Source organism: Coturnix japonica, chromosome 7 (genome assembly GCF_054131305.1).
Source record: "Coturnix japonica strain WE chromosome 7, WE-NBRP24, whole genome shotgun sequence".
NCBI lineage: Eukaryota > Metazoa > Chordata > Aves > Galliformes > Phasianidae > Coturnix > Coturnix japonica.
In genome coordinates this window covers 19432209-19444769 of record NC_140669.1, presented here as the reverse complement: position 1 = coordinate 19444769, position 12561 = coordinate 19432209, and the positions used below count along the sequence as shown (strand labels likewise).

At 37.2% G+C, this 12561-nt stretch overlaps 1 protein-coding gene across 5 annotated transcripts in view; it reads left to right on the top strand.

Annotated features, from left to right (window-relative positions):
- Positions 1-12561, top strand: part of LOC107316667 (uncharacterized) — a 365025-nt gene that overhangs the window by 4583 nt on the left and 347881 nt on the right. For 3 of the 5 annotated variants that reach the window (XR_014948022.1, XR_014948023.1, XM_085552609.1), the window contains exon 2: positions 559-607. Coding sequence is in view for 1 of the 5 variants with exons in the window: in XM_085552609.1 (XP_085408735.1) it covers positions 559-604 (46 nt within the window). In the remaining 4 variants the exon portion in view is untranslated. Of the gene's footprint in view, positions 1-558; positions 608-9618; positions 9949-11592; positions 12276-12561 lie in introns of those variants that run through there. The other 2 variants (XR_014948026.1, XR_014948025.1) reach the window with 2 other exon arrangements.

The following is a 12561-nucleotide window of genomic DNA, read 5'->3' as shown; positions in this document are numbered from 1 at the left end:
GGAATGGTGACAAGGACCAACCAAGCAATAAAACCTCTAGCAGTGAAGGAAAGAAAGCCCACTTTGTTTAGGTGCCATTTCAACATGGTGGGCTTTAGTATTTATTGTCTGAACCTTCATAGTTCTATTAGTAGCACAGTTATGCTAAATCGTCAGTGATCACGTTTAAGAAGCTTGCTTGTAGTAATGCATGCCTAATGCATGTCTATGTTGCTTGATTTATACAAGGCTCTAGGGTAAATTTAGGGCTCTCTTAAAAGCAACGTACTTTGTTTCTGATAGACTTGTGTGTGTGAGCAAACATATTTTCTTTAGATCAAACAGAAAGGTGCACACATATTGCTAGGGGTAAACTACAATTCTCAACAGTTTTAAGCCTATTGCAATAATTACAGCTGAAAACTTGAGCTAAAATGAAAATTAATACGCTGTGTTTGAGATGCTGGTGTATCCTTATGCTGTGCTAAGATATATGTGGAAAATCATCGTAGTGTGCAAAAGTGTAAGAAATTGAAGCTTTCTAGAATGAATTTTAATGAGTTCATATTGTCTTTACAGGAAGAAAAAAACTGAAGATAAAGAGAGAGAAAAATGGAAGATGTAGAAGGTAATAGCTGCTGTTCTTGAGATCCTAATTCTTAAGAATAGCATTTAATTATTCTTGACCTTTGTGTTCATTCTTTGTTACTAAGATTTGAAAATCACTAGTTGTCAATAACTGTACTAGTAGCTAAATGATTTTGTTGGCTATGTTTTATTAAGGGGAGGAGCTGCAGGTGGATTTCCTTCTTGCTTATGTAGCTGTGCAAGAGAGGAAGACAGGGAAAATAAATCTTGTTCTTTCCTTGACTGCAATGCAGATCTGGCTCTGGGAGGGGTTTTCAGATCTGCATGGCTCAAGCACATGGTCAGCATTCAGCCAATAGTCAGCCTGACATCTGGCAGTGGGTCTGCGTGGCTCAAAATGGCTTACACTGCCTGCTGAGCATTACAACGGCTAGCTAATTTTTCTACTGTGATTTCTATATGAAACATAGTGTTAACTGTGTATTCAGTATACACAGGAGCTACCCTAAATTCTGCCTTGCCGAGGACTGTCTCTGATGGTTTTTGTTTGTTTGTTTGTTTGTATGTTTGCTTTAATAACAGCTACATAAAGGATTATTTTTGTGCTCAAACTCTCCCAGCTGTGCTTAAGGTGCCAGGACTGCGCTTGTTCATGGCATACAATGTTTCAATCTGTTTACATGCTGTGCTCCATTTTGTATTATTATGTTGCACAGAAATTCAGATATATGAAAAAACACTGATTTTTTTACATAGTTATTTTCTATTGCTGCAGAGAAACCTTTATTTTTAATTTTAGATTACTGTAATGAACGAATGTGTACAGCTCTCTGTATATAAGAAGCACGAAACATACGTGAATAATGTTAGGTCTTTCAAAAGCTGACAAAATTAATTTAAATTCCAGGGGGTAATAGCACATGAGCTAAGGTTTGCATTTGGAACTCCAAGTCTTATCTATTAAAACAAACAAACAAACTCTAAAGTCTACACAATTATTTAAATGTGTTAATAAGAGGATGGTAATAAAAGCAGATTATGCAAGAGATTTTAATGTAAGGCTAACTAGCTAATACATAAGAAAATATTCATTTTTAAGGCTGCAACTTTAAGTGGTGTTGTGTGAGCAAAAGCAATTTATTTCCGTTTTAAATGGAATTGGAATTTATTGTTGACATTTTGCTTCTGGATGAATGATGGACAGCTGTTATTTGTGGAGTGTGATTTGACTTCCTCTGAAACACAACACTCCTCTTGAAAGGTGCTACAAGCGCTAACATCTTTCGAACATCAGCAACCACAATGCTGTTGTAGTTGTTAACAGGTAACAGTCTGCATTATCCAGGTGTCAGGGGATTTGGTTACAATATCTTGTGCCAGCTACAGTTAATTTGTAGTTTAATTTTGTGGTTTTAAAGAGATTTAAAGAAACCATCTAACAATGTCTCCAAAGTGCACAAAAATTCTGGGTGAAGGATTCAGAGTTACAAAATCAGATTCTTATCTGATGCATGTTCCTTGGGCTTTATATTGAACTGCAGATGAGGCCTACAACCTAAGCAGTCCTGAGCAACTTGTGGATATCATCCATTTCATATTTTAGTGCCATTTCAGAGGTGGTGCTCAAAACCTGCAGGTCCATAGATCTATGGAATGAAGTTGGAGAAGGACTACCTCGGACTCTGTGATTTAGGAGTTAGTAGGTTTATTCAGCAAAGAGGGCCGTCCCATTTCAGACACTAACTGTGACTGTACCATGACATTTCCAGTGGAGAACGTTTATTGTTGTAAATTTTAGAGTCTCTCAGTATACAATATTTTATTTAAAACTCAAGAAATTTACTTGTAGCATAATTATGGAAAACATGCAGCCGGCTCACTCTGTAGAACAATACTTCTGGTGCTGCCATTCTAAGAACTGAGTACTTGGTGACTTTCCCATGCAGTCATGTGCTAACCTTCCCGTACACCTGTTGCTTTTATTCTTTCACTGTTTGGAAGCTGGTCATAGGAATAATAAGTTGCTTCTGTTCTGTAGTGCTCTGCCCAAACAAACTTTGTCTTTTCTGGCTGTTTGGTTGGTTGTTTTTTAAGCTTAGCACCCTTCCAAGAGTTTAAGCAGAAATGCAATTATACACTACACCCCAGTGGAAAAGTAGGACTTCTTCCTTAGGCCCAGAGCTGAATTGAGCTGAATTACTAATCTGTGAAGAGTAAATAGAAAAAAGACTACTTAGTATTAAGGCCACTTTCACTTGGAGTGAGTATGTCCCTACCAGGTGCTGCCAGATACAATCTGTTTGGTAACTTTCCCATAAACTCAATTTGTAACATCAGGAACCATGTTTCATTTTTGTCTACCTTGCTTAAATTATATTAGTATGCCAGAACAGCATACATTATTAAGCACTATATGAACACAGCCAGTGCAGATGTTTCCTCAGACCTCGTTCAGGCATTCCTGAGACTATACTGTTCTTCTTCCAAAAGCTCTGTGAATATTGCTGCTCCTGCTGAGGTTCTGCATGGATGACAGCTGAGGTAGAATGGTGAGGAAAGAGGAAGGCGTCCAGGCGAGTTTTGGATATCTCCAGAGAAGGAGATCCACTGCCTCTCTGGGCAGCCTGTTCCAGTGCTCTATAACTCTCAAAGTCAAGAAGTTTTTCTTTATGTTCCTATGGAACTTTCTATGCACCAGTTGTGTCCATTGCCCCTTGTTCTGTCACTGGGTGCTGCTGAGAGGAGCCTGGTCCCACCCTTTTGATATTTATAAGCATTGATGATCCCTTCTCAGTTTTCTCCAGGTTGAACAGTCCCCGAATACCTCACCTTTCTTTTTAATTTATTTTTATTTTTTCAATTTGCCATTCTTCTTAATAATTATGTATAGCAGAGGAAAATTTGTTACAACAACAAAAGACTGGGCTTGATGAATTTAATATGGGGACATTACAGAAAGAAACAAACCTCTGTTTTCTTTGCATATGAGAGCTTGGTAAATTTCAGATTGTCAGCATAGCTCTGAGTAAGTTTAATTAAATGTTAAAGACTTGGAAGTATAACAAATATGTTTTACTTGCAATACCACATCATATTTTGCTCTGCAGTCTGAATCTGGGACTTCAATAATTGCATGCAGATTTATCGTCTTTGCAAAGCATTCTGTTCCCATTGGTTCTTGGTAAAGGAGAAGTCCTTTCCAAAACTGACTGGATGACTAAGATCCACACTACCACTGAATGGTGGATCTAAGCTAAAGTTTCCAATTCCATAATCATCATGATGGTATTTTAATGAATCTGTTCCATTGCAAAATTAAATATTCTGAGCCATAAATTCAGTCCTATTTGTTGAGATTGTCTGTTTATTCAAAAAGTGACAACGATTAGTTGATGCCATGTGGGTCTTTTTTACGTTACATTCCTAAATCCTATAATGTTTCTTCTCCTCATTTCACTGGTGACTTAGTGAACTTGCAGACTTAACTGCTAGCTGTTAAGAGCACCATTCGTCTTTTACTAATAAGAGTGGTGGTAAAGCTTGTCTGCAAATTTATGTGTGGCATATAATATTTAAAGCCATTTGCTCATACCTAGATTAAATAGTTAAATAGATGAATCTTGTTTGTTTTGGCAAACACCATGGGTATGCTAGATCTTTATTATTCTGCATCTTTTCTCTGTTTCTCTGGGAAGGGTCAGGTTTGGGAGTATCAAGCCCCAAAACCTATTGCAAAATAAAAGGAAGAATTAAGTACTTTTGACTCCGTGACAGTATTTGAAATAATGTTAGTATCTTGAGTATAAACTCTTTGGTTTTGTAGTACTAAAGCTCTCATCTAACTTAGAAACTAGTTAGATGTGAAGTTGTGGGATAAGTCAATTATTAGACTTATGTGTGTGTGTGTGTGTGTGTGTGTGTGTGTGTGTGTGTGTATACTGGCACTGAAGGAAGGGTTTCTAAATTCCCAAAAAGGGGACGAACCTGGCTTAAGTTAAACAGAACACATTTATCAAATGAACTTTGGATGGTGACATATATGTTAGTTGTATTCCCAAACAGCTTTGTATACAATTTAAAGCAGTGAGAATTACTGGTATTATGAAGCCTGGTCCAGCTCTGTGAATTACTTCTTTTTTTCCTTTTTTTTTTTTTTTTTTTTTTTTTTTTGTCTTCTTCACCATTCCACTTATAAATACCGGGAAGCTTGGCATAAAGAACGCAGCCTGAGGCATACCCCATAAAACATACAATGCAATTAAATGAGCAATTTCTACTGGAAATAAAATGGGTATGTTGAGTGGAATATGAATTAAGCCAAGCAGGAACAGAGTCAGACAACCTTTGATAGTACTCCAGGCTCTTCAAAAGAACCCTCAGGGTCAGCGGTGCCAAATGCAGCTGACAGGTCAAGGCCAATCAGTAAAGAAAGATAACTGCAGTTTGCAATGAAAAGCAGGTCATTCCAAATTTTGATTAATGCAGTCGCAATGCTGTGGTGTCCACTTGAGTGGGTTAGCAAAATAAAGACAGATAGCAACGGATGAACTCTAACAGTTTATTATTCTGCAGCCATTACAAGCTTCTTTGCTGCATTCACTAAGACTAGTTTTTCTCCAGTTTATGATCCTCCATCCCACATTGCCGTCTGTCCTGAATTTTGCACAATTGACTCAGTTGCGAGGGGCTGCTTTGTTGATCATTTGCAGGACTACCAAAATGACCTCGAAATAACTTTGGAACAGGGCAAGTCCACCATGTTCTTAGTGTTATGACTAGTTGATGTTGTCAATGTGTTTATCCTGTGGAGCACAAAGGTGTCCTCTCCCATGGCTTTGTGAAAACAGAAGAGGTAACTAATGTGGTGTTTATTGACAGTCTTTGTCGCACAAAGCAAAGACTCAAAGCCTTTTGTTGCAAAGTGAACTTTGCAAATGTCACTTGCCGGCAGCAGGAATCTGATAGATCTAGATAGAGCAAAGAGGCCTATTGCTACCTAAACTTTCATCTTATGAAAGAACCAATGTGATCCCAATGCGTGTGTTCCTTAGATAGCATTATCTGAAGTAGAAGAGAAATGAGCATGGTGTCAGTTATTCCATTCTGTTCTAAAGTAAGGTTAGCCAGGAAGCCTTCATGTGCACACTGGCCAATGTGGGTTTTAAGTAATGCTTTACAAAACAAAAAATGCTGATTTCAGCAAAAGATAAAATTCACTAGCAAATATGAAGCTATTCCAAGAGATTTAAAATACAAATTAGTTGGGTTTTTTTTCATCTACATAACATTTACTCTGTGGATTTTCTGTTGTTTGTTTGTTTTGTGGGTAAAGAAGAAAACTATCTAACAGGAATGGGTAGAGAGCTATCAGCTAGATACTTAGTGAATCAGCCGCAGCAGTATTTGTGTCGCCGCTGTTCAGAATGTGCGTTATCATCTCTCTGCTTGTATGGAAGATTATAAAAAAAAAAGTGTAACTTTATGAGCTATGCTGTTTAATGGTCCTGATGCCAGATCAGCAGAGTTTTCTTGAGGTAATTGCCTTAACAGACATAGAAATCTTGTTTCTATGTCCCAGCTTTCACTGTGGCTTTAACTGAATAGCTGCAGAGGATCAGCCCTGTGATAGGAGAAAACTTTCTTTTTATGGAGTTCTCTTACAATATAGAAGTGTTTCAGTGTCTATTCATACCACAGCTGACAGATCAGCCACAAATATGATGTATTTGTACATCAGCAGTGCTTTTGCTGTTGGTATTATGTGAACATTTATGGGTTTATTTCTGCAGTGTGTAAATAAATATAGAATTCATAGACAGTTGGAGAGAGTTTAGTCTCTTCTAAGGCTGAGCAGCAGATGACTTGTGAACTCCTGTGTTGTGAACTTTGTGTGTCTCTGGATTTGGGGTGCGTGTGCCACGTGTATGTCAGATCAGTCAGTAGGGACCACCCTGGAAGAGGCAGAGTAGAACACAGAGATGTAGTCTGCTGCAATGTCAGGGCTGCAGTAGGGGGGGAATGGAAACCTCATACTTGCTTCCTAGGACATCTGTGTCCTGCCAGCAGTCTGGTCTGAGAGAAGGAAGATGGGCTATATGCTATCTATTAGCTGGTGCGGTTGAGCAGTTTCTCTAGGAAAAAAAAAAAAAGTGAAATGTCCTCCGAGTTTATTTAGGATTAAAAATCCCAGTGAGATGGGCAATTGACTGGGGTCCATCCACCTCATAATCACAGATACTGACCTCTATGTCATTACTGACCTCCCTACCGATAGCAGAAATATACAATTCTTCCATCTGTGCACAGTACTGTTTATTTTTATTTAATGAAAGTAAGCCCCGAGTCTGCTGTTATCCATTTTCCTTTGCAGAGGATATATCTTAGCAGTCATCACTTGAACTATCTCTTTCCGACTCATTTTAGTTTATAGATCCAAATATTCCTCATTTGCTTTGAATAATTATTTTCTGTTGAAAATTATGTAGTTGGCTTGTTAATTAGTAAGATATAAATGGGATGCATCACTACATTTTTAAAGCTGTGGTGCCAGCTAGTGGTGAGAGATGACAGACAGTCTCCAGCCTGACATTTCTGTAAGTGTACGGTGTATTTTTATCTGCATCATGATAACGTGACACTGGATTTTAATTGGGTATTGTTTATTTGAAACCTTCCTGCCATTAGTGATGGAATAATTCCATCATTCATCACTCCATTTGCCAGTACAGTTTTTTAGTCTATAATTTGTCATTTGTGAGCATCAGTTCTTATGCATTATGGACCTGCAGGTGCTGCTTTACTATGCTAGAATCCTGATTAGAAAACAGACATACCTGCAGTAGGGTCTAATTGTGAGCAGCTAAAAGATGCTTAGGCAGTCCCTGCAATTGATTCACTTGAAAACACCAAGGAGAGCTCCAGTGTGACCAATACAGGGTAAAACTCTTCATTGATTATACTTACTTGTAACTGATGCAGCTCATTAAGGTGAAAGTCCTGTGCTAGTAACATATAAAGAAAGTTTTTTCTGTATTCCAATGAGCTCACAACACAAAAGGAAAACAAGCCTTAAAAACATTTGTAGAGAAATTGAAAATATATATATTTAATGTTTTTTTTAACAAGGGTCATTGACAGTTCATCTTTCTTAGTTTAATTAAGCAGTAACTGGTTTCGGTGAAGTTGTGGAAGGTTCTTGAATACCAATAAATAAAATGCAAAGATGAAGCATTTCTTTCATTAAATAGTGGGAGCTGTTTATAACAATTACTTACTGCTAAAATCAATTATTATTACTAATACTCTGCAAGTAATTTATAACTGAAGGCACACTGAAGGTTGTAAAGCAGAACTTTTCTTTTTAAATGTCAAACATAGCCATGAAGGTCAGCTGTTGTGAATAAGGACACCTCAGATGAGCACAAATGAACACACTTGTAATAATGTTTGTGAAGACAGATCTAGCATTAGTGACAGCTGCGAGCAGTGAGCAGAGCTGTCACAGCCTCGCTTCCTCTCTAATGTGAATCCATACAGTGGTGTGAAAATACAGGATTGTAATTGACTGAAGGGACTGAAGAAAACTGAATGATTTTTGTAGATTTAATCAACTGATGTAAACATGCAGAAAATTTAAAGTATGCAGAAGTATTCACCAGTGCAAGGAACGGTCTTCTATTATTAACATAGTCTTCTAATAGACTTGAAACAAATTCAGGGACCCATTGTGAATGTCTGTTTGCTTGTATGTAGCCCATTGAAATACACTGTCACAGTTTCATCATACACTTCTTTTTGGCCTGTGTTCCACAGACAATGTGTTTCTGCCTGATGTGCACTTGTTTTTTTAATGCCCGTACCTCATTTTTTACTGAATTGGAAAGCTTAGACCTGGGGCATTCTGTAGGTTGGCACGGCCTCTTTAGAACTACAGAACTGTTGATTCCATAAGGTTTTAGTTCGTCAGAGAGCTTATCATTACTTGTCCAGTTGGGATAGTTCTCATTAGTTCTCATGTAGGAGATCAGCACTTGGATACCTCAGTGACTTTGAGACCAACAAGGGACATCTCCAGCTTCTTCTTATTATTATTATGATTATTATTTTCCTTTTGATGCTTTTAATTAGATAATTATCCATAAGTGTTGTATTATTACAGAGTGCCATATCTGTGTTGTGATTCTTTTATTTAAAGCTAATTCCACTGCCATCGAAAATAGAAACTTACTCATATTTTTGTTAATCTCTTCAGGACTGATGACTATAATTTCATCAGCACTGAGGTTAATTATTCAAGATATTTGACCTCTATACAAAGTAATGTGGAGTTCAGAGATCTGAACACAGTGACCAATATTTGTAATGTTGAAGTGTCCATTTGGATCATCAGTCCATGGTATTAAAATTTACATTACAGAATCACAGAATCACATTCATTTCTTGCTTACAATGAATAGTTTTCTTAAAGTTCTTTAAAAGTTTTTCTTTATACTGGATTAACAATACATTTTACAGTTTAGTTTATTTGCTTCTGTAGAACATATCTTGTTATAATAGCTCTGAGATGGCATATTTGCTTTTCCTCACTTTCTGTAGCCTAGGACTTTGCTACCCTGCTGTCATTGCTGTGCTTTCTGTTGTGTTGCAGTGCTAGAATAGTTTACCATATCTTTTAAATGTTCTTAGTATCTGAAAATAGCGCATTACAATAGTAATACAAATAATGTGTTGTTGTCCACTGCATTTTTAATGGTAATTTGTAAAGCCTTCCATTTAGCAATGTTCTTTTGTTGCTAAACGTGGAAGTCATTCATGTGGTATTTTTCATTTTACCATATTTTCATATTATTTTCATTTTCATATTATTTGGTGCTTCCAGCGAGTGATTTTGTCATTGTCTTTAGAAGCGGCTGTCTCACAGCAGAGGTGTTTCATACTTAGCTATGCAGCAGAGCCAGCAGGGGGAGCATACGCTGCAGTGTTCTGTACAGATTTTAGCAGTTTCATTTTTACTTTTTCTTTCTTTTTTTCTTTTTTTCTTTTTTTTCCCTTCCTGTTTTTGCAAAGATGTGTATTTTCATTTATGTAGTTATATGTGTGACAGTGTGGGCAAGTGTTTGTGCTGTGGAACTGCAGCAGCTGTGGTGGAAAGCTGAGCTGGCTGTAGTTTTATGGTTATAAAATTAACTTTGATTTTGCAAAGTCGTACATTCATTGCTCTGTGTAATAGGAGTAATTATTTTTGGACTGTGTCTTTTTGGACCCTGGAGGAGGGAGACTTCCCTCCAAGAAAACCTCCTGCATTACACCCAAGAATACATTGTTTTCTTTAAAGCCTCATAAATTTAAGGACGGGTTAAAATGACTACACATTCTTGCAAGGTCAATTCCTCCATAAATAATAGTATGCATTGTGTGGAGTTCACCTGTGTGAAGTGGGTTTGATGAGATGGTTCCAGTTTTAGTTGGGATTTGAGGATACGTTTTGGATGTATGCAAAGTATATTGGGTGGGAAAACTATTTTTTGGTTATTATTTGGCTGACTCTTAAAGTGCAAAATAGCTCTGAAATCATTCTCTCACTCCCTGTCGCTGTGTTTTGGACCTGCTCCCAGAGCTGACAGCACTTTTGCTAGAAATGTCAGGCTAGAAAGGTGTTACTTGTTTATTTATTTTGCACAAACTTGTGTGTTCTGACAATAGAGTGAATTATGCGATCACCTTGAAAATTATGGTATTTGTGTCATGATTTAAACTTTATTTAAATACTTTTTTTGTATTTAACAGTATTACACTATGTGCTTGGTTAAGCTGGGCAGGGTTGATTATCATTAAAGTGTTATTTATTTCTATTTTATTAAGCCCCTTTTTACATTCATGTTACAGGTTAATTTATACTTTTATTTCATGCACTACTTGGCTTTACTGATTAATATGCCCCATGGCATTCAATAAAGCCAGGCAGTGGAGGAAATAAGAGTGGTATTAATTTCTAACATTGCTATAAATTTGCCTTAATAAAACTAGCTCAATAACGCTGCGGTAGTAATACAATGGATGCTTCCAAATTGTTAGCAAAGACACAACTGAAAGAGCATCACTTCTTTTATTTTTATTTTTCCTTTGAATTTAAGAATGCTGGGCTGGCTTTTTACTGGTGTTCAAGTCAGGCTACCTGTTAAAATGTTCCATGTTCCTGCAGTGTTCTAAAGAGCAGCATGCTTACAAGGAACAGATCATTTTCCTGGTCAATCTGTTCAATCAGAGACAGGTAAACTCTTTGGGGTATTTAATTCTTTCAAGTGTTTTGTGGAATATCATGATTGCTGTTACTTAACAAACTGCCTGAAAATGGTTCTCAAAATATCAAAGAAAAAAGAGAAAATTCTGTGGTGTGCAGGTAAACAAAAACCAAGAAAAACTAGAATAATGGGTTTTCCCCTTTGCAGAATTGCTGAATGTTAGCTTTGGGTCTTCGAACTATTCATTACTGTGGTAATAGTTTTTTGCTGTATTTTATTTATTAGCAATGACAGCTATATTTTCTTCAGGTATGGATTGTGATTTTCTTGTGAAATGAAGTTCCTGAGAAGAGCTGGCTATGACTCAGTTATTCATACCAGCATTCCTTTCTACTCAAACTTACATTGGCTTAACTGAAGATTTTTCTTACTAAGAGTTTTATTTGACCTCAGTGCAAAGTGAAAGCGTGACAAAGAAAGTCAGCGTACAAAAACCTGAACAAAAGTCTATCCCAGAAGGACTGCCAAATGCTCACAACTTGATCCTGGAAGGTGCACGGGAAAGCCCTTAATTGCTCCTGAAGCCAGTGGGATATGAGCCTTCTCTGCACTTTGCTGGGTCAGACCTTCATAAATCACTCAACACATTTTACAGGGAATCACCTATGGGGTGGAAGGCAGCAAATGTTTAAAAGGATTAATATAAACATTATATATCAAATGGAACTTATTTTACATTCAGGCAGCTATGAAAATAATACTGTCATTTTGATAAGTGTATTGGTTAGTTAAATTCAGATGGTCAGCAGACTATATTGTCATTTGATTTCCCTAAACAAATATATATGTGCATGTAGTCCATAGGCTGATGGTCTACCAATACAGATCCAAGTTTTAGGCTTTATGTGTAATCTTTAGTTAATCCATTTTTCATAATAGTTATTATTTTTATTTTTTTTACAAGTTTTGTGTCATTACTTTATTTACTGTGAGACTCGTGTATGTCCAGACATAACATTTAATTTGCTTACGTGGTGGTGGTGGAATTTAATTATGGCAAATGGCTTCATCTGAGTGTTCTGTAGTCTTTGAATTGTAAAGCCATGGAAGTTAGAAATGGAAATGAACTCTTTGTGTGTGTTGGGTGCAGGCAGTTCTTGTCTTCGCAGTGTATGGCATTTCATCTGGGCTGCTCCCTCTCTGGGCTCCATTTTATCCACTGTTTTCTCAGGAGAGTGTATAATTTTGAACTGAATGCTAAATGTCTTCCTGGATTGTGCTTTAGCCAACGATAGGAACAGTGACACTTAGAGTGATGTCAGATGCGATGTTTTTAATGGAGATATCATCTGTCATACTTTGGGGAAATTTGCCAACTGCTGTGTCAAGCTGGATAGCTCGCTCTAGAATCAGACTTCAAGGGAAGCTCCTCTGTGTGCTGCTGGAGTGAGGGGGAAATGCGGTTAGGTAAGTAGGCCATCATTTAGATTGTGTGGCACTTATCTAATCTGCCAGAAACGCTGAAAATCATGACAGCAGATTAGAAATGGTGAGACACGCAGTCATTGCTTCTCATCCCTCACTGGTGGTTGTAAAAGTTTGAGCTGCTCATCAGATCCCTGGCTAAGGCTGCCAGCCTTGCATGTAGGGTGTATGTGGAAGGTATTCAAAGCATTTTATTCCTAGTTACATGTAGAAGTAGATGTGATTGTAAGGGAAGACTCACAAGAGTAATTTTTAGTGTTTAACCACC